The sequence below is a fragment of the Cyanistes caeruleus genome, chromosome 1, assembly GCF_971803275.1.
Source record: "Cyanistes caeruleus chromosome 1, bCyaCae1.hap1.1, whole genome shotgun sequence".
NCBI classification, from domain to species: Eukaryota; Metazoa; Chordata; class Aves; order Passeriformes; family Paridae; genus Cyanistes; species Cyanistes caeruleus.
This window is the reverse complement of record NC_141701.1, coordinates 35,314,505-35,338,595: the sequence shown is the minus strand read 5'-3', so window position 1 is coordinate 35,338,595 and position 24,091 is coordinate 35,314,505. Positions and strand designations below refer to the sequence as shown.

General features: G+C 38.4%; 1 protein-coding gene and 1 non-coding gene across 10 annotated transcripts; both read left to right on the top strand.

The window, feature by feature from the left end:
• Nucleotides 1-10: 10 nt before the first annotated feature.
• On the top strand, nucleotides 11-24,061 carry MTFR1 (mitochondrial fission regulator 1). Of its 9 annotated transcripts, none has more exons than XM_086886732.1 (9): nucleotides 159-482; nucleotides 5,596-5,649; nucleotides 6,368-6,510; nucleotides 9,777-9,875; nucleotides 15,058-15,176; nucleotides 18,317-18,558; nucleotides 20,323-20,581; nucleotides 20,683-20,845; nucleotides 22,449-24,061. In XM_086886732.1, the coding sequence occupies exons 3-9, from the start codon at nucleotides 6,445-6,447 to the stop codon at nucleotides 22,506-22,508; spliced, it is 1,008 nt and encodes a 335-aa protein (XP_086742858.1). In that variant the 5' UTR covers nucleotides 159-482; nucleotides 5,596-5,649; nucleotides 6,368-6,444; the 3' UTR covers nucleotides 22,509-24,061. The 9 variants fall into 9 exon arrangements, with proteins under 9 accessions (XP_086742821.1, XP_086742829.1, XP_086742852.1 ...); XM_086886687.1 differs by having other exon boundaries at nucleotides 5,596-5,802; XM_086886678.1 differs by having other exon boundaries at nucleotides 212-612; nucleotides 5,596-5,802.
• TRNAV-AAC (transfer RNA valine (anticodon AAC)) lies at nucleotides 12,357-12,429 on the top strand. The gene has a single exon. It is a non-coding gene; the product is annotated as a tRNA-Val (tRNA).
• Nucleotides 24,062-24,091: the final 30 nt, after the last annotated feature.

Below are 24,091 nucleotides of genomic sequence, written 5' to 3'. Positions count from 1 at the left end.
CGGCGCCTGCCGGGTAGTGCCTCACGCCCACAACGCGCGCCACGTCCCGCCTCCCGCGCCCGCCGCCGGGCCTACGATTGGCCGGGACGGTGCCGAGCCGGCCGCGGATTGGCTGCCGCGGAAGGGTCGCGAGTGGCCGCGCGAGCAGCGGGTGAGGCAGCGCGGTGGCCGCGGCGGCGGGTGAGGCAAGGCGGGGGTGGGGGCGGCGGCGGCCCGTGGTTCTCCCTTTCCTCCTAGGCAGCCCCTTCCCCCTGGGCAGCCCCTCTTGGCGTGGCCGATCCCGGCCGAGGGACGGTGCGGAAGGGGAAACTTGCCTGAAACCACGTACAGGCCGCTCGGGGCGGCCCTGCTCTCCCCGGGCAGGGCCGTCCCCTTTTTCGGGCCTGTCCCGGGCAGGGCAGGTGCCGAGCAGGACCGTGGAAGCGCCTCGGAGTGCTGGACCGAAGCTTTTGTTCGTGCAGGAGAACTGCAGTGATGAGAAGGTGACAGGTCACGGGAAATAATGTAAATAAAAGATGATGTGGCGATAATACGGAGGAGTTTGAAGGAAGTCTTTTAAGGAGGCTTTAAAATAGAGAGTTGGCGTATAAGAGAAAAAACGAGCCTTAAGGGGTATGGTGGTTTTATTTCTCTTTTCTGTAAACTTAAGCTGCTTGCTTTGTGCACCTTTAGTGATACTGCTGCCGTGCTCAGGATCTTCTGTAGTGATCGTAAATAAGTAACTTTTTGGGTGCGTGTTTTCATTTTGTGTAACGAGCTGTTGAAATTCCAAATATTGAGGGTGAGTAGAATGCTGAAATCAATCGTAGTGCATTGATCTCTGTCTGACAGCGTCAGCAGTGCTTCATTAATATTAACATGCTGTCCTTAGAGTGCTCTGCAGCTCTTGTGAAGGCAAGACTTAAAAAATCAAGTGAATAGGAATTATGTCTTCTGATGCCCACGGGCTTTTACCTAGGTAATAAAAACGAGGCAGCTGAGTTATCTGCATATTAGGTCTAAAAGTTTTGGTTACTTGTTGCTTAATGCAAATAATGTGCTTTGCAGGGATCACTAGCTAAAATATGATTGCTGTGTGTAGGAACTCGGCATACACAGATAACTGGAGGTGGAAATTGGACATTTTAAATGCTTTTTCAGACAAACAGACCTTTTTGTTTATAAGACTTACGTGCTGTTGTCTCTCAAAGCTGTAGCAGAAAGATTGACATTCACAGCAGCTGGTGGGGAAGTCTCTCTGTTTGGCAGGGAAGTGTAGTTGTTTGGTTGTCTCTATCATATAATATAGACCTTATGGTCTATAGGTGTTGAAGGGTTTCACTTTCTTCTCAGTGGTGTTATAGTGCACTGTGCAGGTATGATCATTGCTGAGCAAAGGCTTTTGGTTAAACTAATGCTGAAACATGGATTTATTTTTTTTTAATCTGACCTTAGTTGTCCAGATAGGATAGCATGAATAAAATCTGATTAATAGGGTTTTGCACCTATAAATATGTAAATAGGTAAATATGATTGGACTATATTTCTAAGAAAACTTTGGCGACTTCTGTTTCAAATATGTATGATTTTCAACTCCTCCTTTAAATTTCATACCAATACTAGCTTAGATTGTCCCTGTAGTATTCACTGAGTTTTATCTCTCTCTTCATATCTTTCCAAACAGGTGTTTCTGTTAGTACTAGGGTGCTTCATTATTTGTAGCTTCCACACCAAGAAACAGACTTCTGTTTCTGCTATATGACCTCTGCCAAATGCATCTTTATTTTGCTTATAGCTGATTTGTGTCAGTTTTGGACAGAGTCTGGTCCTTTATCCGAAGATTCATCCTACCCATTTGGCTGTTGTGATAATGTTTTTTTGGCTTTATCTTCCTTTATTACTTTTTTAATAATGTTTCCTTATAGATGTAATTTTATTAGATTAACTTGGGTCATGTGGCAGTCTTAAAGACTGAGGAGATATGCTTGCCCTAGTTCTTGCTAAAACAAGGAGGAGCTTGGTCTTTTTGCATTTGATTTTTTTATGTGGCTGGTATTCCTTTGAACCCATGCTTCTTTGAAAATTTTATACTTCTTAATGTTATGCCTTTTCAGTTTAGAGGCTACACCTTTCATTTTTCAGATTTCATGCCTTTGTTTATTCTTTGTTAAGGCTAATCTGCTCCATCAATTCCATTAAGTCATTCTCTTTTATGTTTGTATGGATCTTAAGTGGATGAGAGAAACCTTCAGTAAAAAAATATGAATAGCATATTTCTTTTAAAGAGCAAGAACTCATTTTCTGAAAGGGACTTTGACAAATACAACATTGCAAAATCTCATAGAAGAATTTCAATTTGAAAGCAGTTGCATTTGATTTCTCTTTCCTTTAATCTTTTGTGTGTAGGACTCACTAGAAAGCATGGCAAAGGGCTTGTGTTCATATTTACTGCATATTATACCTTATGTATACAGACTCCAGGGCGTTTATATTTATTTAATGAACTTTTTATAATTTATAAATGGTATTATCTCAGCTTTGTAGACTTGATATTTGATATGAGAGTATTGAACAGAGCCTGCAAAAGTGGTTAGAAAAAGTAGAGGCAAACAAGCTCCAGGGGGCTTGGAAATTTAGATCTCATTTCTAAACCAAGGAATTCCTCCATATTTCCGTATCTGTAAGAAAGTTCTTCAGCATTGCTAATTTCTGGGTTTCGTTGAAATGAACCCATGAAATTCCAACCCCTTCATGCTTTATGCAGTGAAATGTAATTCTTTGTGTTACTGCTCTTTGAACATCTTGGTAATCTTGTCTATGACCATGTAATAGTTTTGCAGACGCAGAGCAGAAGGATCATTGTTTTATGGCAACATTACTATCACTCAGGGCTCTTCATTGTAGTAATTGAGTTATGGAATTTTTTTTAAATTAAACTATTTTTGCTGTAGGTAGCACCGAGAAGACAGAGGATAAATACTACAAAGGTCAATGTTTTAAAAACGGTATTATTCTGTTTACTAAAAGCAATAAACATTTTAACTCCTGCTTCTGAAAATGGCATGTATACAGAACATGAGAGAAGAATTTGCTAATGCTTTCATTCCCACTGTCCAGCAGTTTCTTTTGGAATGAACCCTGTCTGTTCTTGGCACACAAACTAATTGTGAAATAGCTGAGTTTTGTGAAAAAAGGTATAGTGCAACATAGTCTGAAAAAAATAAGTATGAAAGTTGCCTGGAGATAATTCTATAAACTCATAATAATATAAAAATATCTATCTGATATACTCAGAAGCAATTTTCTTTTAGATAATAGATTAGCTGGAGGTCGTTCAAACATGGTGTTTTTTCTTAATGCCACAAACTAAGGAAGCTAATCCAGGAACTGGGTGGTACTCTGCATTTTTACAGACTGATTTAAGTCACTTTCTTCTGCAAAAACAGACTGACAGATCATTGACAAGAGCAAGGCATTGATGACCCCAGTCTCAGGTGCTTTAAGTATTTAGGCTACAGGGGAAACAATGACTTACAAAGTGAACTATAAATATTCATTTTACTGAAGTAGTTGTTTTGTTGAATGAATGCTCTTTTGTGTTCAGTCATCAAAGTCTTAGAACCTGGAATTATAAAGGGTCACCTTAATATTTTAGGAAAGGATAAGTGCTTTGGACTATTTCCAATGCTTTGTGTCATCAGGCTCCTTCTTTTATTCCTGGGCTTTTGGAATCCCATTGAACAAGTTTATGAAATTATCAATCTTTCAAAAATTTCTTTGACAAGTTTTTGAACTTTGCAAGGTGAAATTCACTAGATATTGTTGTCCTGGATGATTAGAACTTGTCAGCATTGTATGTTATCCATGCTAACACCTGTCTCTCTTATCTGCCATTGTCAGGTGATAACACTGAATACATACTGACTATCCATATCACTCGCTGCTTTCTTTCCTGTTACATCATGGTTATCTCTCTTGTCTCTTGCTGCTAGTATGTGTAGGATTTCTTTATGCCTGTAAGATGGAACCCATTTTGTAGCTTGCCTTTTTAGTTTACTACTTCGCATTTATACTATGCTGTCATCCTGATGTTGTGCTACTTTTTTTCTACATCTGGTTTTGTGCTTTTAATTGGTTATCTTGTCAGGTTTTGTGTTGTTCTTTTACCTGTTTGTCTTTAAGTTTCTTAAACCCATGAAAACTTTCTAGACTTGCTCTGATTTCTTTGGAGGAAGTTCTAACACTCCCTTTTCACTTCTGTCTAAATTATTTCTGTTGTTAAACTTGGGCATCTCATTTGATCAGAAACAAAATCATACATTTTCTTCTTTGCCTGAAAGAAAACTTGACTCTGACTTCTTTTAAATGTATGAGTTGGCTGAAAGACCAATGTATCAGAATACAGTAATTTCTTTTAGTCCCATCACCTGCCTTCCTTAGTCAGCCCTGTCTTTGCAGTTGCTCAGCAATGCTCTCTCTACCTTTCACTTTTTCGTTTGAATTTGTTTGACACAGCTTTCGTTTTTCTTCCTTTGATTTCCATGCTGCTTGTTGAACAAGTCTGGACTTTGGAATGAGGTGGAGTATATCACATGTAATCACACCTTTGGAACAGGTTTCCTCTTTTAAAGGAGCATTCCTCTCTGTTTTATGTCACTGCATGCTAAAATGCCAGATACTATGTCAAATCCAATGTGGGGCATTGTGTTCTTCCTGTTTTAAGAACGCAGCAGGTGCAGTGAGATCCAAGATCCATCTAGTAGGCTGTGTAAGGGAAGAATAGCAGATGCCTAAAGGAATAATAGATAAGTAGATGACTGTAGCGTGTATTCATGGCTCCTTGGTAGCTAGGTCATTATTCTTCCTTATTGTTTTTCTTATAACAGTTGCAGTTTTCATTTTAATCTCCTGGTGTAGATTAATAGTTTCTTCCGACCTTAGTCACAAACAAAAGAAAATCCTGTGATGATGAGAAACTAATATTAGCTGTTTTGTAAGTCTGTCTAAAAAAAGATAACTGTATGGTTGTACTGTTTCTGCCAAGTTTCCACAAGAAGTTAAGTTATTACTAAGGAACTGTAAACCGTTGAAAAAAATTTGTAATGGAAACAATGATGGTTTAACTATAGGGCCTGTGGGCACTTCCAGACAGCAGAGCTTTTCCATCTCCTGACTTTCAAACTTCCCAAGTACCAGTTCCTTACTGCTACACTGCTTTAGTCATCCCTGTCTGTATATAGAGTGGCTTCAGCAAAACTGTTGTTTCATACTACAAATACATTGCTCAGGGTGGATCACAGAGTGTTGTGTCCAGCCTGATACACAAAACAAAGGTAAACCTAAATCTGTGGCTTCCGTTCCTGGTTTTGGTGGCATACACTTCTCAGTGGCATCCAGGTTATGACTGGTGTAGAACACAGTTAAAGAAAAAGTACACTATTTTCACTAGAGGATAAATAATGCCATCTTAAATCAAGTGAATGGAAGTATATATAAATTGACAGAATTTGAAATCTGCCTAATTTTTATAAACTGCTTGAATATTTTCACATCTTACATCTACAGTATTTCCTGTCATTTTCCTGCATTAGTCATTTTTTCATGTTTCCTTCTTAGTTGTAGGAAAAAGGAAGGAACAACAAAGCTGTCAGAGAATGTGAATCAAGAGAGGTGATCGGCTTTCTGCAGTCTGTTCCTGCATAGAAATGAGTTTTAGATATGAGTATGACACTTCAATCTCAGCGCTAATCCCCATCTGCAGGCATTCCATAGGGCTTGATGCTCACTTAGAGTTGTTCAATGCCATCATCTGTCCAAGCTCAAGTGAGCAATCATTTCCCCAACTTCTTAATTGTTAACTTTACAATGGCTTGGATTTCTTTCTAGTACCTGGAGGGGTCTACAAGAGAGCTGGAGAGGAACTTTTTACAAGGGCATGTTGTGATAGAACAAAGGGCAATTGCTTTAAGCTTAGAGAGGATAGGTTTGGATTAGATATGTACCACCATGAGGGTGCTGATGCACTGAAACAGGTTCCCAAAAAAATTGTGGATACCCCATTCCTGTAATTTTCGTGGCCAGGCTGGATGGGCCCTGTGCCACCTGATCTAGTGCAATGTGTTCCTGCATGTGGCAAGAGGGTTGGAACTGGATGACTTTTAAGCTCCCTTCCAACTCAAACAATCCTATGATTCTATATAAAAAAGACAGTACTAAAAAGTCTTTGTTACCTAAGACTTTTAAGTAGATGCCTTTTGAACACCTTTGCTTTGCAGGATGAGGATTTGGTGTCATCTGTCTTGTATCTAAAGCGTGCTTGTTCAGGAATATAGCACTTCTGTACATGTTCCACAACATGCATCTAAACCTCTTATGTGTCTCATTTCAGAACTACTATGGAACCTTGGCAGCCTTGTAGGTTTGGAAGGCTTAAATCCAAGTTCGGAAAGGCCTTTTCCAGTCCAGATGATTTGCTGGCTGAAGCGCTTAATTAGAATGGCTTTTGAACAAATTGGATTGAACATGGATTCAGTAAGTGTTTCAAACTTCCTTTATGTTTTCAGAAAATAAGGTCTAGAAAGCACTTTGTGTTTTTTAGTTTGTGCTTATCTGGAAGAACACTTGAGGTATACTCGATACTGGGATGATTCTGCATTGCTGAAAAGTCATCAGGTTTATGACTTGGCCACTGAAATATTGAGTAATAAATGTGTTAAAAGTACTATGCAGTTGTTTCTGGTTCTAATAAACTGTTTACTTTATAAACACTGTTTTTCATGTTGGACTTCGTGTGTGTTTTGAAGCTGAAGGAGAATTTCATCTTATTTTTTAACAGTGATAAAAAAATAATCTTATTTCTTGTTCTTACCTTGGAGATACAAAAAGCCCCATGAAACTGACATGATTTTAAATGTGCTACATTTGCCACTTCTGTGTTATAGTTACCTCTTCTGGAGGTGTAACAGTACATAAGATCAGTACAGCTGTGTTCTTTTCTGGGTAAGCAGAGGAATAGTCCTGCCTAGTTCTCCTCTTGGGGGATACTATGTAGAAGGTTTTCTTTGAGTGCTTAGCAGAGAGAGACAGAGAGCTGCCACAGATCAACTGCTCTGTTACTGGTACCTTTAGGAAGCTATTTTAAGTTCAAATATTGACCTCAGTGCAGTAATCCCTGTAAGTTTTTGAAATTTTTTAATGTTTTAAAAATGGGGAAATCCTTAACAGCTATGTGCAGTATTTAGTCAGTATTATTATGGTAGAACCTTTAATCAGTCTTGGGACTCTATGGAGAGGAAATGGTTTATACAGTGTAAATTAAAATTTACAAGGATCTGTATTTTAGGATTTTATTTGAATTTTGATCTGAGATTCTGTGTAACTGAAAACTCAAAGTTTAAGAATATGTTGCATTATGACACTGGTAATTCAGCATTTTCAGTCTAAATAGGGAGAGGAACAGTTTTTTAATCTGTTTCTTCCCATCCTCTATTTACATCAAGCTTGAGATAACACAGTTACGTTACAAATCTCAGCTGTTCTGGACAACAGCGGAACACTGATGCAATAGGGGTGTATGACTAAGTAGCATTTTGTAGACTTGCTCAGCTAGTGCTTCAAGTCAACAAGAAGTTGTGTGAACTTGGTTAGAGCAGTGCTGAGACCTCAGCTCAGCTGAGCAGGGAACTGACTTTACTTGCATCCCTTGTGGCACAGTTTGCATGCAGTTTTCTGAAAATAATGTCCTGGCATATCGTGTATTACCAAAACTGAGTCACTCAGTGTTTTGGTGCACCAAGCCATTGTTGCTGAAGAGCCCCAAGGGCATTTGGAAACTAGATATTTTTGAGTGGTAGTCAGAAACTTGTCTGTGGTCTGAGCAATATCTAAACAAGTTTTGCTGCTCATTTAAAATGCATTACATTTGTGTTGGCAATAGAGCATGTAGTCTAGACTCTCTTGCTGTTGTGGAAGTACTTCTGCAACTAATTAAACCTTCCTTTGACTGGCATTATTTGTTCCAATGCCCCATCACTTTGAGTCTCTTGCCAACAGTTCTGCTTTAATCAGAATCAGTTGTGAATAATGAGACTATTACTGTGGTGCTATTTGTTGGTGACTTGTTTTTGAAAGCCAGTGATCTACCTGCTGTTTGTTCAGACATATAAACAAACAGTAAAGTGATAGGCACAAATCCGAGGTCTTTGTTGAGGCAACCAAAATGCAGCATCAAAGACTACTCTGCATTGAAAAATTTGTACAGCTTAGCAGTGTACTAAGCAAGAGAGTGTGTTTTTTATAGAATGGAAAAAAAATAGATCTGTGTGGATTCATGGCAAAGTTGCACCTCTATTGTGAGGATGTAGCATAACATATGTGCAGTGCACATTTATTTTGTCAAAATTTTTACATTTTAGTAAAGCCAGTGGAAAGAACAATAGAAATTAGAAATAGGCGAAATGTTTGTGTGAAGTTTGTGAAATGTCCTGGGATTAATACCATGGAACATAAACTTTCCTTTTTAATAGAAACTTCAACATCTATGAGTAGTGATCTTTGCTTTGTATATCAAAATAGCCACCCATATGTTATGCACTCCCACAGCACCACTACAGTTATCATACAGGCAATATTGCCATTGCCAATCCAGAATAGCCTGGATTTTTCCTGTTTTCTTTGTTGGGCAACCTTCTACCAGGATGTCAAGTTTGCATGAAGCTGTGATCTCTTAAAAACTAAGCTCTGGCTAGTAAATTCTTATTTACAGCCATAATTAAACACTGGCCAAGTTTTTAAAATTACCATGCAGTGTTCTAATTGTTCACTAACAGTGTACCCTGTATTAGAGTCTTCTCATTACTCTTTTTCTTGTTTGCATTGCCATTTTGTTGCCTTTGCCTGTGCTGAAGTCTTTCCTACTTCTCTCTGGGGCGTTTGCTTCTGTTCCAGCTCGTTTTGTAGTATTCTCCTAGGATTAAACTCCCATTTTACTTCCTTTCATAAATTCTAAATATAACAAAAAGAAGCAAATTTAATCCCTGTTGAAACACCATAGTAGAAATGTAAATTGTAGTAGAAACAGTTATAATGAAGCCTGGTATGTTGAGCTGCTATGGACAGTTTTGTCTAGTTGAACCTATTTTTTTTTGGGCAGGGGACAAAGTTCCTTTCCTACAAAAAGTTCAATATATTTTCTCCTTTTTGCTTTCCTTTGCTCTTGAATTTCACAGTTACATTTTCATATTTATTGTAGTTGACACTTACTTCCATTAAGAAGAGTAAATACTATTCCTGTTTTAGAAGAGCTCTAAATTTAAAAAAAAAAAAAAAAAGTTGTTTTAAGAAATGAATAATTATGTGATTTTATGGATTTTTAATGATTGAGTGGCTTTTCTTGAAACCCTATAAAAAGAGGTGTCTGACTGAATCTACGTTCTTTATTGTCTTGAAACTTCGAATATTGTGTTTATGAAGATACTTTCAGCTCCTGAAGTCTCCTGCATTACCTGATGTCTTGTTATGTCTTTAGACTTAATACAAAGGCTGTGTTGACCTTAAGCAGCCCTAGCTGTACTGTACTGATGATGTACAATGTATTTGTGCCCATTTGGGGATAGGATGTTAGGAGTTCACTGGGACAGAATTCATGTTTATATAGGAAATGTTATATCCTACTCTAGCATGAAAGGAATTACTAAATACATCTAGCAAAAGCATGGTATGGAAGAATAAGGGAAAACTATTACAAGATGATACAAAAATCAGTTCTCTTAACGGCTTCTTTATTTTTTCCCACGCAGATGCTTTGGTCAAGAAAGCCTTATGGTTCATCTCGGAGTATTGTAAGAAAAATTGGTACTAACCTCTCTCTTATACAGTGTCCAAGAGTTCACTTTCAGGTAGGTGTTCTCAACAGCTTAGAATTTGTGTTTTGCTGGACTGATAAAGGGATTTTCTCATGGCTAGAAGGTTTGTAAAAGTAGAGTATGATAAACTAGATGTAGGAGAATTAGCCTATTTAAGTTCTCTCTGCTTCCGTTTCAGATTTTTTCCAAATAAGTTGGAAAAAAAAAATTGTAAAAGAGAAAAATGAAACTTATTTATATAAACAGTACTTATAAGCTAGGCTTAAGAGGCATGTAAAAATGAACAGTATTAAAAATACTTGGGAAAATAAACAACTTTATCAGAAATAAAAAAATTGGTAACAAGATAACATGAGTACCCTGTTTGCTTTTGTGTAAAATACAAGGCTAGCACTGTGTAGGTGAAAGGGTAGGGTAAAGAGCAAGTGCAAAAGCTTAAGAAAGAGAAAACCCATGATTTCTATAATGAGTCTTTCAGGAACAGATGGGAAAGTGGAAGCTGTTACACATAATCTCTTCAACTCTGGTGCTAGGGGTAGGGGGTGGATATAGAATTGGAGAAATTTAGTGTTTGAAATTCAAGTAGAGAGAGGAATGTTTCGTGGGCTGAGCAAGGGTGGGGAGTGTAAAGATGAATGGAAGGAATCAGCTGCCACACTAAGATAAAGTACTTTCCACACTGCTAAATTTTTCAATGTTTAAATTAATTTCTTTATCATAAATTAAATGTATGAACAATATTTAGACTTGAAATTACAGTAGCAAAACCAGATAGTTCAGATTACCGTAGAAGCCTTATTGGTGTGATAGTAAAAGCCATGCTAACATTTTGCCTCTCTTAAAAAATTATGCTGAGAAAGCTGGGGGCAACCATCTCACATTTTCAGTGGCTTGCTGAAAAAAAAATAAATAAAGGGATGTGGGGTTTTGTGCAGGTAAGGACAACAAATTGCATGCTGGATTAAACTTTTGAATATGTAATTAGTAGGTGTTTTGCCAGCAAGAAGGCTCCCTGTGCCTGATTTAAAAGGTAGTGAAGTTTTGTGTGTCTGATTTTCTGTACTGTAAAGGCCATACAAGGGAGGATGATGCTTGTTTGCAGATAGTATAATACTGACTTTTCTTAGTATGGTACATAAAAGAAGACATTTTTGGTTCATGTTCTTGCAAGGAATGGTAAGATATATCTGAGGAATCTGTTCCTGATTATTTTTAGTGTTTAAGCAAATAAATACATAAATATGTTTTCATAGTGATTCTGTTAAAAATAATATTTGCCTCTTGGTACCCTTAAAGAGACATTCTTTCAGCTTTGTGTGTACACTAAATAAGCATTCACCTTCCATGAGATGAAAGAAAAGGATCCTGAAAACAGAAGTACAGTTGTGAGAGTTGATTTAATTAGAAATAGGAATTTCAAAATTTGAGCCTTGAAACACATTAAAATTTTTATGGTTTGTGCAGACTCTAAACTATTTTAATATAAAAATTGCTGAACATGTTAAGTATGATGCTAACATCTGTTTTTTATGTCTTTATCTCAGCATTAAGATTCTGTAGTCAAGTTCAGTACTGATCTCGATCGTTTTCGTGGTGTTGCAACTGATGCTTTCCTATAGCTGTCTCTTCCTCTTTCTTTCTTGCCAGCTTTAGCTCTGTTATGAAAGGACCATGAACTGAACCTTGCTGTAAGTCACTCTATTTAAAAAAACAGATCAAATCTTACTTGCATCATCTGAGGGTGCATGTATGTAATCAGTGTTTCTAACCCCAGAGCAGCAGGCTTTCCACAGGTCCGTGTTTTCCTTATGATAAATGTATGAGACTCATTGAAAGAATCTCCCTGTAATGTTCATACTTTCCTTCTAGCATGTTTTTGTTCAGCTAGTCTGAAAAAATAATAGTAGCCAAACATTTTGATTTTTGAGGTCTATTGACTGTGTATCTTGTCATAGTCAACATTTAAATTAACTGCTAAATACTAAATGCTGCTTACATATTCAGTAAGAGGTGGCAAAGCTTATGTACCTTATGTACTCTATATAGCATGAACAAATGAAAACAGTTCATATAGATCTTTTGTGTGTCATATTTTTTAGATTTATATGTAGTCTTTAGGAGAAAATAAAATTAAACTTACCAGTATAGCCTAGGTAGATTCAACCAAACCTAGAGTAGTATCTCTCAAGATAGCATCCTTCAGCTACATCCTACAGCATCTCTGTTTTAGTCCCATGCTTCTCCTGTCTGATGGATATGTGATCACTCAGTGGAAGTCTCCTAATAAATTGGTGTGCGTGTAACAAACATCTGAATTTACTGGGCTAATTTGAAAAATCACAGCAAATTTGTCTTACTTGAAGTGTTTCCAAATGTTTAACACATAACTGTATTAGTATTTTGAAAGAAGAAGTTTTTATTCTGTCCTCAAGTGTCTAAAAATATCTCTGCTGCTTTGCAGTTCCTGGAGCAAACAAAAGAGCAGGGAACCTTCCCTGCTCACTGTCGAGCGGCGTTTCCGTAGTGTAGTGGTTATCACGTTCGCCTAACACGCGAAAGGTCCCCGGTTCGAAACCGGGCGGAAACACTGGCGAGGCTGGCTCTTTCTTTCTTTGGGAGTTACACTCGATGGTTCTTTATGTGTCCCTTCCAACCCGAGGTGCCAGAGCAGTACAGTGTGTGTAGTCTTCAGAAATCCGGGATGGGTCTGCAGCCCTCAGGCGTGTCTGTGTGTGCAGCATACATGCACGCTAAGGCAAAAAGCCTGTGAAGGAAGAAGTGGGGGAAGCAACTTCACGGTTTCCAGAGAAAGAAAAGCAGGCCACGGCACTGATTCATTTGGTTCCTGTCATCCAGTAGAACTGGGCCTCTGTTCCCTGTTCTCTATTTTAGGTGCTGGCAGAGCAGTTGTTCAGGTTTTCTTCAGCTGGGATTGACTGGAGGAATAGGGTAGTGACAGAGGTGTTTACAGGCAGATTAAGGTTTTGAGAGATGGGTATTGGCTTTTCATCTTTAAATTAAAGTAAAAATCTTGCATTAACTTGAAATTCAAATTCCACTGCTGAGGAAGGCTTTGTTGTTTTTAGGGATGGAGAAAAGAAACATCTGTATATGGGGTAACAAGCAGATTCTGTTTACATATAAATATGAATTAAAATTAAGAAGAAACTTTTATCACAATATAACAGAAGGCTTACTACTAAATCTTGGATTAGAAGTTATTTATCTCATAATGCAGGAATTTTGGCAGTGGTAAATATATTCCTTACTGTTGATTTGGAAAATTATTTTTGATTCAAGTATGTGTAGTGCCTTTATTTAAAAGGTTTCAATCTTTTGATGGTAATATTGATGCCGGAAAAATCTGTATCACCTGTAAGAAGTGGCTAATGTATTACAGATTATTTTAAATTGCCGTTAACATTAAAACAAATGCTGTGGTCTTGAAAATTTCTATTCATTTTTTGAAAGAAAAATGCCAAGGAAACCTCAAGCAGGAAAAATCCTAGTATGCAATATAGTATTCTCTAGACTGCTTTAAAGAGAGGCAGACTGTAATGGTATTAGGCACAACTGTTAATGTGATAAACATATTACCATCTGTGCTGATGCTACCTGGAAAAAACCCTGTTGTTTCCAAATGATCTGATGGTGCCAATACACACTCCTGGGAGCTGTGATAAAGACTCTCATACAAGTGAGAGTGTGAGGTGGAGGCAACTAATCTCAATTTCTAAGGCTGTTTGCAACAACTCCTGGGGGAAAAAACAGCCCTAAGCCCACAACTTTTCTCTTCCTGACACTTCTGTATCAGAAGCTACTACTAAAATACATGTGGATGTTCTGAAACTGTTCCACCTCATCCAGGCTGCAGTCCTACTGTGATAGATCTGCTACAAAGTCATTAATGCTAATAGATTAATGCTAACATTTCATAGTAGTTTGCTTTTACAGAGTGGGGTTGCCTTGAAAATTAACCTAAGTACTAATGGGCTGGATGCAGACTGTCCTCACAGACTGGCACCTACTGCCACCATCTTTGTCAGTATTGCTGGCCTCAGGCAGCACTTGAGCAGCTGCAACAACTCATGCAGATTTGGCTGTGGGTTTGTTGGTAGTGTTGGGTTAACAGCTGGACTCAGTGATCTTAGAGGGCTTTTCCCACCTCAACCATTCTGTGTTTCTATGGAATACAAGCAAAAGCTGGGGCATTGGAGATTCAGAACTCAAGGTGAAAGACTGAGCAGAACAAATTACTGAAAGTTGTTTCAGTAGCTTTTATCTGCTGAGATATGGGGCTCAGGCTACTCAGGAGTCCAGTGACTCTGAACACATGCCCTCATCTGACCTGAGGAAGCAGCCAGTATTTCAAAATAGGTTTGAAACCATTTTGTTGAGTTGCAACTATGGAGCAAGCATTGATGGTCCAAACAATTTTTCAAATCACCTTCAGGTCACTTAACTGGAAATTGAAGAAAGGTTCCAGTCTCTGAAGCTTTGCTCACCTTTGGCTTCAAACAGCTGTAAAGTTAATGGCCATGCTAAAATGGTCCCTTTGTTTGGCATGTTGTAATGGCACGTAATATATAATGTTATGATTGCATCCTACCTCTCACTCAAAGTTTTTGTGATTACTGAGCTGGTAGAATTGGCTTTTTGCCTGGTTTTGGCATTGCTTTGCTTGTTTGCTTTTCCCTCTGTGCAATGTACATACTTCCTGTACAGAAATTTGGAGGTTGAAGGGAAGGGGAAACTTTGGCAGAATTTCACTTTAAAAATAATACTAAATCAGAGCAAAATGCATAAGAAGAATTGGCAGCCTTAATGTCTTTTTTTAACTACTGGTCATTAATATAATTTTAAAACATAGTATTTGAGTTAGTATAGAAAACTGTGTGAGAATATTGTTTGTTTGTCTTCAAGGTAACAATTTGCATTGGATTTTTAGTGTTCATTAGCATCATGTGATGGTATACGTAGCTAGCCATGAACTTCTGCAGAGTGTTCAGCAGAATGGATTGAATAGTTTGAAGTCAGTGAAATGGTTCTGGACTGAGCACAGGACTGAAATAAGTGTTTCAAGTCTACAGATGTGTTTTGTGCATGTGTATGTTAATAGTTACATGTAGCCTCGGTAGAAGTACTGGGTAACATAAATGTGACTTGAGCTGTGAGTATTGACTCTAAAACCTTTAATCTTGCCTTTTAAATTTAGCTTACGTCTCATGTCACGGAAGGAAGCAGTCCTGCTCAGCTCAGAGAAGATGCTGTGGCCTCCTTTGCTGATGTGGGATGGATTGCTGAAGAAGAAGGTGAAGTCTCTACAAGGCTCAGGTATATTTCTGAAATCTTCTCTCTGAACTTCCAAACTGAGAAGAAGAAACCACTTCTCTCCAGTGACAATCTACTGTGCATTACAATTACAGAGAGCACTTGAATGCTGGGAGAAGGGACAGAGATAGGGGCCTGGAAAAGAAGTAGTAGAGGTTAGACTAATAAGATTACGAAACCAAGACTTGTTGGAAAACGTACGGAAGGTTACGTTTTCCAAGGAAGACTCTGGATTTTATTTATGTATTTCAAAGAAGTGCACACAATAGCTTCAAGCAATGAAAATGCCTGCTGTGCTATGGCACAATTGCTAGCAGTGATTCTCCAGTTCTCCTGAGATTGTCATTACCATGGGGCAGTGAACTGTACAGCTTCCTCATTAGCAGCAATGGTCATTCTGGCAATCCAGTAATTGGCACGTTGTTTTTCACCTTTCTGGTTAAGGCTCCACAGTCTGCTAAGTACATGAAAAATTTGTGGCTTGTGTTTCACACCTTTAATCTTCATAACAAAACCTGGCAGGGAAGCATGTGAGCACCTGTGTCCAGAATGATGGGATAGGTACTGCTGTGTTGGACCAAGGGTTCTACACAGCACTGTGACTACATGAAACAGTCTGGCTGAAGGGATGAAGTTCTCTATTCCATTCTATTCAGGTGGCTGCTCAGACTGTCCAGAAATAAAAGTACAGTTTTGTTGTGCAGAGGAGGTTTTTCTTCTAAACAAACTAATCTGTCAGAGAAGGGCACAGATTGTTGGCTTCAGAGATTACAGGAGGATACTGTTCTTAATTTGAAAGCATAAAATAGGTTAGTAATGACCTAGATGCCCTCCAACATGACTTGCTACAGTGAAGCTTTGTGTAACAAACATTCTGGCACCACCACATTAATTTCACAAACTCAGAGGGGAGTCACAGAAATCAGCACTTGCTTGGGAAACACTATTCCTGAAGTCTGTTTAATACAAAGGAAATTAACTGTCCGATACTACTTTTGTTTGCGCAGAAGTATTTTGTTTAAGGATTGAACTTGTAAAGCTATTACATTTAATGGAGACAACAGGGAGAATGGCTCCTTGGTGCTTCAAAGAACCTATTACAGAAGATGTAGGACTGCATATTTGCTGAAATGTCTGCATGGGAAGGGGGGAGCAGGGACAGATGGATGTGGGATGGGACTAAAATAATCCTGCAGATACATAGTGACCTTAAGGCAAACAGCTTATGATGGAGCATGGGAAGTGAATTACTTAGCAAATACGAGTATTTCAGTGTGCACTGTTTATTATGTCTGTGCACAGTATTAGTAGTGGAGCTGGTATGCATTAGGTGTTCTCCAGGCATTTGAAATTCTCTGTTTCGACAGGATCACATAGGTGTTACTGTTAAATATTTATCCACTGTAAAATTTAGTAAACAGCCTTGCAGACATAGGTTTTTTTTCCTGTGAATACAGTTTTATAGAGGAAACTAAATGACAAATTATTTTTCCTCTACCCCTAGTCAGAGCAGTAGTGACAACTCTGGCATAATATTTTCCCATAGTGTTAGATTCCAATCAAGACATCTCCTTAAAACTCTTTTACTGCTGTGGAAAATACCTTTTGCTATTTAGCTATTCTCCTCCTTCAAAGAGTTTCTGGAAGGCAGGTTTTAAGGAGTGAAGAGACCACTGTGTCCTTAGACCTTACCTGGGGAGAGCAGGGAGGTGGCTGCTATAGGAGGTATCCTGTTCTCTGCGTTAGTTGCTCTCTATTCCTGTCTAGGTAACAACACCTAAATTTCATTATCCATGATAATATTCAATTCTCCTTGATCAAATTTCTGCAAGTTCTGCAAGCTGTGCTGATGGTTTTTGTCAGTGTCATAGAAGACTTAAATGTGTATCTAATCTGGTTTGATGTGGTCAGAGCACAGGGCTTGTTCTTAAATCTTGGCTCTTGCTTTGGGTCTAGCACAACTGCAGATCTAACATGATGAGCACCCACAGTAGCTTCATCCACGAATCCAGAGTGATGGGGCACTTGGGCTGAGTTAGCCTGGAACCATTCTACCCATTTCAAAAAAGTGCTTTTCTGAGCCCCTGTTCTCACTCTCCTCTTTAAATAAATCATGGAATCCTGGCATTCCTGAGAAGTTTGGGGATCGACATTATGGAGAATTGAGGTATTAAGTATATGGCCACATTTTGTGTTTTAAAGTTTATGATAATTCGTTCATCAATCCTTATCAATCCATCAATCCTTATCAATTCTACTTACAGAATCATAGTATAGCTTGCATTGGAAGGAACTTTTAAAAACCACCTAGTCCAGGCCCCCTGCGATGAGCAGGGATATCTTTAACTCAATTAGGTTCCTCAGATTCTTGAGATAAATGGTGTCCTTATAAGGGCTTATTGGACTTGTTTGAGCAGATGCTCAGTAATGCCTCAGTTTAACATGGCTTGAGCTTTGGTGGGTATTATGGGAAGGTGACATAGCTGCATTTTCTTGTGAGAAGCAGAGGGAAGGTCACAGACTCTTGAAAACTTCATGAAATTTTCTTCTCTCTAGTTCTAAATATTGTGTTAGAAAACTAGGTATGAGACACTTTCCCATCAACTGACCACCAGTCTCTGCATCACTAAGCTGTTCCATGTATTCCATATTTCCTAGTGCTGCTGAAATTGAAAAATTAAAAAAAAATTAAAAATTCAGAAATCCAAATACTACAAAAAAATACCCTGTGGGAACTAAGAGTCTCTTCTTTCTTCAAAGGAATCAACTGCAAATGACTATTTGCTGCCCATGGGGAAAAATAACATTTAAGGGAAGATAATCTTAATTCAAATAAAATACACAATAGGTTTGAGGCAGAGAAATAGATTAGGATAAGGGGAAATGTATTCCTTTTTTTGTGGAAACCAAGGATTGTACAAAACGCAGTCTGGGGGAAGAGAAGGAGCACAGCTCGTGATGCAAATTAGAAAGGATGTGCAGCTCTTATTTACCTTAAACTATTTAAGGTCTTCATGGAAGTGATTTTTGTAGACAATTGTGAAGTCAGTTTTTCAGCTTGGACCCCTGATCTGTAGGTAACATTGGTTTAGTTTTTGTCTATTTCAAAGCCTTTAAAATATGTTACGATATTTTTGTTACAGATCAGAAGTTTGGTCAAAAACACCCCAGCCTCTTCCAGGCGAAGCACATCCTTCCAGGAAGTCCCCACACAGACAAACGTCCTTGCAAAGCCCGTCAGGAGAGGAACCAGTGCCCAGGAGCGCGGTGATGGCAAACGAAGAAGCACTACAGAAGATCAGCGCCCTAGAAAATGAACTGGCCTCTTTAAGAGCACAAATAGCCAAAATTGTAACCTTGCAAGAACAGCAGAACTTGACAACAGGTATTAAATTTGCTTAGCAAAAATTACTTACTGAATGTGTTCCTTTTGTAATTAATATTGTGCTAATTCTTTTTTGTGAGTTACTGCAGCACCAAGCACTTCTTCTCCATATTATTTTGGTTAGTTTGGCACAATAACCAAGGGGTACAGAATAGGTCTTGAAGACAAGTGACTTACCAGATTTTCTGTATTTTTTAGTATTCCTAAAGTCTTCATGTTTGTCTGTAAATCTGCCAGAGTTCTGAATCTGTGAATGAGTAAAGAAGTATTAAACAGCTTTCAGAGCAAAGCTCATGATAAACATGATGGCTTAAACCAAACTAAAAGAATGTAACTTAATTACTGACACTGAAATCTTTCCCTTCAGTAAGGAAATAGGCTCTCTGGTATCATTAAGTATTCATACAAGATGCTAATTATGCTTTTGGAATATGTAATATACATCTCAAGTAACAGAAAAGGCAATTAATTGTTTACTGCAATCATCTCTGGGACCAGACACATTGTCCATATGGAACCAAAAGTGGTGCACTGTTTCTGGTAGCAAACAGAATAATTCTTTTCCTGAATTTCTTTCTCCTCTTTCCACCACCTCTGACTCCTTTCAGTTTTAAGTCTTCAAAGATTAGCAGGAGATGGCCCTTGTCGGCTGCAGATGACAAGTATTTGGTTGTCACTCTTTCCTAAGGTCACTTAACAAGTACAGCTTTGCCTATGTTTGTGTATAAAATCATATTCTGATTTTTCAGATGCTCCTTTAGCTGTTAACTGATAGCAGTTACTTTGTTTTTCCTGAACTGCTCATATTCAAAACTGTAAAATAGTTTTAAGGATCACCTGGTATCACTGGAATTTTAATTAGTGGAGGGTGGGGACATGTGAAATAACTATAAACTTATTTTGATTTTTTTCCCTTTACCTGTATTTATTAGGGAAATTAAATTTTATTTTACCATCTTTACCTCCCTCTTCTGGTAGAACATGGTAATGACGCTGTGTGTTTGCCTTCGGGTACATGGAGTAGACTCTACTGTTTTATCCCTATCAATATCTTTACAGACTTTATACTCCAAGCCTCAAAACTCTGGTTTGATCTGATTTTTCTCTTTGTTTTTCAAAGGTACAATTAAACAGAGGTTTCTTCATTCATTTGTCAGGTTATTACTGAGAATATATTTATAACATATATATTATAACTATTTTTACCTAAAGTATACATGGAACTCAAAATCAAGGTTATTGTGAGATTCTCTATGAGTAGAGACAGATAAGTAACTGGCCTAAAAGTCCTCAACCTCAGACAGCTGGAATAAGCTTTAATTTAAGCACTGTTTGAGCTCTGAAATTTACATTTAAAAATCTTGTACAGTAATTCCTTATTTGTGATGATAAGTTGGAAGAATCGCTGCTCCTGTGGCAGATTGTGACTTCTAGTTCAGTAGCAGCCTCTGAGAAGAAAGGGAAATACCGGGAACATTACGGCAGAGAATAACTAAAAGATGTGTGGTCCCACTGTAGTAAAGACACAAATGCACCTGGAATTAGGACTGGAATTTCAAAGGATGCGTTTAACTTTTCAAGAAGGATTTTCATGTGGCTTTTAACTGAGTCTGCTTAGGTGGTTTAGGAATGAAGAAGTTACGTGACAATCTAAAGGTGGCAGAGGCGACACAGTTGAAGTTACTACAGTGATTTTCTCACCTGAGTATTTGTGACATGTGAAGGGGAAAGTAAACTGACTTGTAATGCATGTTTTATTTTTAGTTGGGTCAAGTCCACTTGCTCCAGCTGCTGTCCCTGTTCCGCCACCACCGCCGCCACCACCTCCTCCTCCTCTGCCTCCACCCCCTCCCTCAGGTCTGGGTCAGAGTAAGTCTGCAATTGATCTCATTAAAGAGAGGAAAAACAAAAAAATGAACGCTGGCCAGAATGTGGTGGAAAATGGCCCAAAGAAGCCTGAAGTACCAAACATGCTAGAAATCCTCAAAGACATGAACAGCGTGAAACTGCGCTCGGTAAAAAGGTAATAAATGTCAATGTACCAAGATTAGCGTTAGTGATTTGTTTCTGTGACTCAAAACTGTTTCAGGGTGAGACAGATGCTGATGCCATTTTCTTTTCTAGACCCTTAGAAGGTACAAAATCTAAAGTGTCTCAGCCTGCAGATCCTGCATCATTAATAGCAGAAGCTCTCAAAAAGAAATTTGCTTATCGATACCGAAACGATAGCCAAGAAACAGAAAAAGTGATTCCAAAGGCTGAAACAAAGACACAGACTGAGGTGCTGGTGAGTACTGTAATTCTGAACACATACTTGGACTAAATTCTAGTTGTGCAAACCTACTTACGTCTTTCTGCTAACATATGTAGATGTTACACAAGTCAGCATCTCTGTCCCCAAAACCCTGTGAAGCACTACTGATGTACCAGGACTTTTGACAATCATATATTTTTAGTGGCAATCTTAGCTTTGTGCACTGTCTTGGCCTAACCTTTAAAAAGTCCCGTTACAGTTTTGTTATTTTTTTAAAACAAAAATGTTTTCTGTTGCCACAAGCATCTGATATTCAGAAAACCATTGCTAAGGGCTCCCATCGATTCCAGTCTGAGCTGAGTTTGCCTGGTACTACCAACCTTAACCATTCAGCTGATGCAGGTGAAACTTTGAAGCAAGATCCTGGAACATGTCAGACATTCCTAGGAATTTGGAAAACAAATTGTTCAGAATTCCTGCTGGATCGTGGTTCATTGGTATAGGGAGTTTATTCTAATAATTGGAAATGCTGAGTATATGAAAGTAGTTTCTTTACAGTGTGAGAATGTTAAAATGAAATTGTATTTGAAGTCCACCTCCTGGCACAAGTTATTAATGGCTTCTAGTTTATTTCAGATGGTTGGTTTTTAAGCAGTGAACATTCAAAATACAAATCTCTATCAATGTACACTTAAAAAACAGCCTGGTGTAGATCAGTTTTGTTTGTCAGTAATCCTTGAAGCCTTGTGCTATGGAAACAGAGAGGAAGAGTAAAGAGGGATTTTTCTTCATTTGTGCAATCAAAAAAAATGCACATAAAAGTCCAAAAGCTGGCTCTGCTCTGAATTAAGTTTTAAGGAAAATAACATTTCCACACGCCACAAATCTCAGGACTTTTGAGTACTTCAACTAATTAATGTTGACTGACTTGCCTTTTGGCCTCTACTGTTTTATTTCTGTAATGTTCAAGCTGTTCTTCTCAACTAAAAGGCTAGATATTTCCCAAGAATTAATCACATCTCCTCAGCATCTCTCATGCATTAAGAACATGAGTTGGCAATGTTTACTCACACAGGGTTTTTTCCTTATTTTCTAGTTTTGAAATTCAGTCCCCCTTTTGAGGTAAAGGATCATCAAATCTTCAGGAGCTAAGAAAATTTAAGGTTTTCATTAAATGATAGAATGTTGATCCATAATAGGCTAATAAAACCTGTCCATCAGTTTCTTACCAGTATCTAACTTTGCTAGCTCAGACTTGTATGGTGTCTTTCTATGACAGTTTTGAAACGGACTTGTACAGAAATGCAGGGTAGAGTAAGACCAGAAGCACTGTTAACCGGTTCTAGAGAAGTTGGTTGTCACAGTGTAACATTAACTGTGTCCATCTCCTTATTTTACTGTGGTAATCCAAACTGCCTCCAGCCCTGCTCCGCCAGGTGCTTGGCTCCTTCCTCTGAGCAATTTCAGTTGTTGCTAACGCCAAGTTTTCCTTCACTTTGTGACATCCACATGCAGAGAAGCAGGGTGATAAAGGAAATTATTTCTGCCCAAGTTCTGCTTTTACTACTTGGTAGATAGTAGTTCAACAAGGGTTCTGTTGAAAGCAATCTGAACATGTTTTTGGTTTTCTTTCCAGTTTGGACCACACATGCTGAAGTCTACAGGAAAAATGAAGACTTTAATTGAAAAATCTTAGTGTTAAAGATTATTCTGCAAAAGACTGTTAAGCTGCTTTGTATAAAATATTTTATGTTGCAAATAGCACTAGTACTGAGCGGTCTCTTTCTTACAGCACAGAAAGACCTAATGTGAAATGTAGAAATGAGGCACTAAACATGTTTGTATGTATGTGATTTATCAGGGGGAATAAATTGGACCATTATACTCAGGTATTAATTTTATATCCCAGCCTGGCTTTCCACTCAGATTTATGTGATGGGTTTAGTTTCTTAACACTAAGTTATATATACAACATTTTTTGTGCATAACTGACCAACTTAAACATTTGTGTACATGTTATTAATGACGGTGATACACCCTTAAGTTAATACCAGTTTTATGTGAGCTCTACCTATAATTTGCACTACGATGTGTAATTTGATACTGAAGTCTTCATGTTGAAGTCTTTCTTTTAAACTTAACTGTAGCAAATTTTTAGCCCAAAGAAAAACTGGAGGCACTCTGCTTCTTACCAAAACAAAGTGAAAACTTGAACCTGCTGCAGAGGTCACCTAAATTTTACATGGTAGTATATTTTTGTGCAGGGCTTTTTGTTTGTTTCTCCTGAGCTTGCAAGGGTAAGAGAGTAAAACCTGCTTGCATCGTCCTGTGGCCATTATAAAGAGTAAAATCATGCTGTGGGAGCCTCTGTCAATAGGTAGTCAAGGGAATTTGAAATAGTCAGACAGCAGCAGATTAAAGTATGTGTTAATTAGCAAAAAGTGGTGTAGATAAGAAAACAAAGGTATAAAGTACTGTGGGGTGCAAGTTGCCAAAAGCAGCTCATCTCTGCTGCTCTAGGCGGTGCTCACAGACACCTCCCCAACTTGGCTCCCTGGCTTTCTGGCAGATGGGGCTTGCACAAGCCCTCATGGCCCTGTTTGCTGGGAAGAGATGGGATAAGCCCTTCTGGGGCCTTGATGCAGCAGCCATTTCCTGTCACACCTGTACCAACCACCTGAGCTCATGTCTCCAGTCACAGGTGTAGAAAGGCTCAAGCTGAAAGTACAAGTCAGGGTGAAAAGAGCTGTTCAGGAACCAGGAGCTGCTGTTGAGGTGCACACTGAAACAAAGCCATGGTTTGCTCTGACCATGGATGAGCACTGAAAAAGCTGAGCCTGGGTATTTTTGGTGCTCTAAGCTGATCCTGGCTTCTGGGACAAGTACAACTGCCTCTCTGGGAGCTTCTGTTTCCTAGGAAAACGCAAAAGCAGCAATTCTTTAATAAAGACAGCTGAATGGCTCTGACAAGGCTACTGAAGATGAGGAAGCTTTGCTGCTTATAACTGGAATGTAGGTTGTACACAGAGGATCTTTGTTTTCTGGTGTGGTACTTGAAATGGTGTTAATATGTACACAACATAACTTCCTTCCAAAGTGCTCTGCCATCAGTGCTACTGATTGGTCATTCAATCCTTCAGGTCTTTTAAGTGCCTTTAAAACACCTTTGTGAAAGTTGACTTTGGTTTTAAGTTTTGTATTTTATGCTCTATTGCCACTATATAAAATTAAAAGCAGATAAAATAAAAATGGCATATTTGATTTGTGGTACTCTGTACA

What these genes read in the sequence shown, in the direction of transcription:
- MTFR1 (XM_086886687.1), top strand. Translation starts at nt 5,685, where the DNA reads ATGAGTTTTAGATATGAGTATGACACTTCAATCTCAGCGCTAATCCCC. An exon ending in TTGGATTGAACATGGATTCA is followed by an intron (nt 6,511 to 9,776) that starts GTAAGTGTTTCA and finishes TTTCCCACGCAG; the next exon opens with ATGCTTTGGTCAAGAAAGCC. An exon ending in ACAGCAGAACTTGACAACAG is followed by an intron (nt 18,559 to 20,322) that starts GTATTAAATTTG and finishes TTTTATTTTTAG; the next exon opens with TTGGGTCAAGTCCACTTGCT.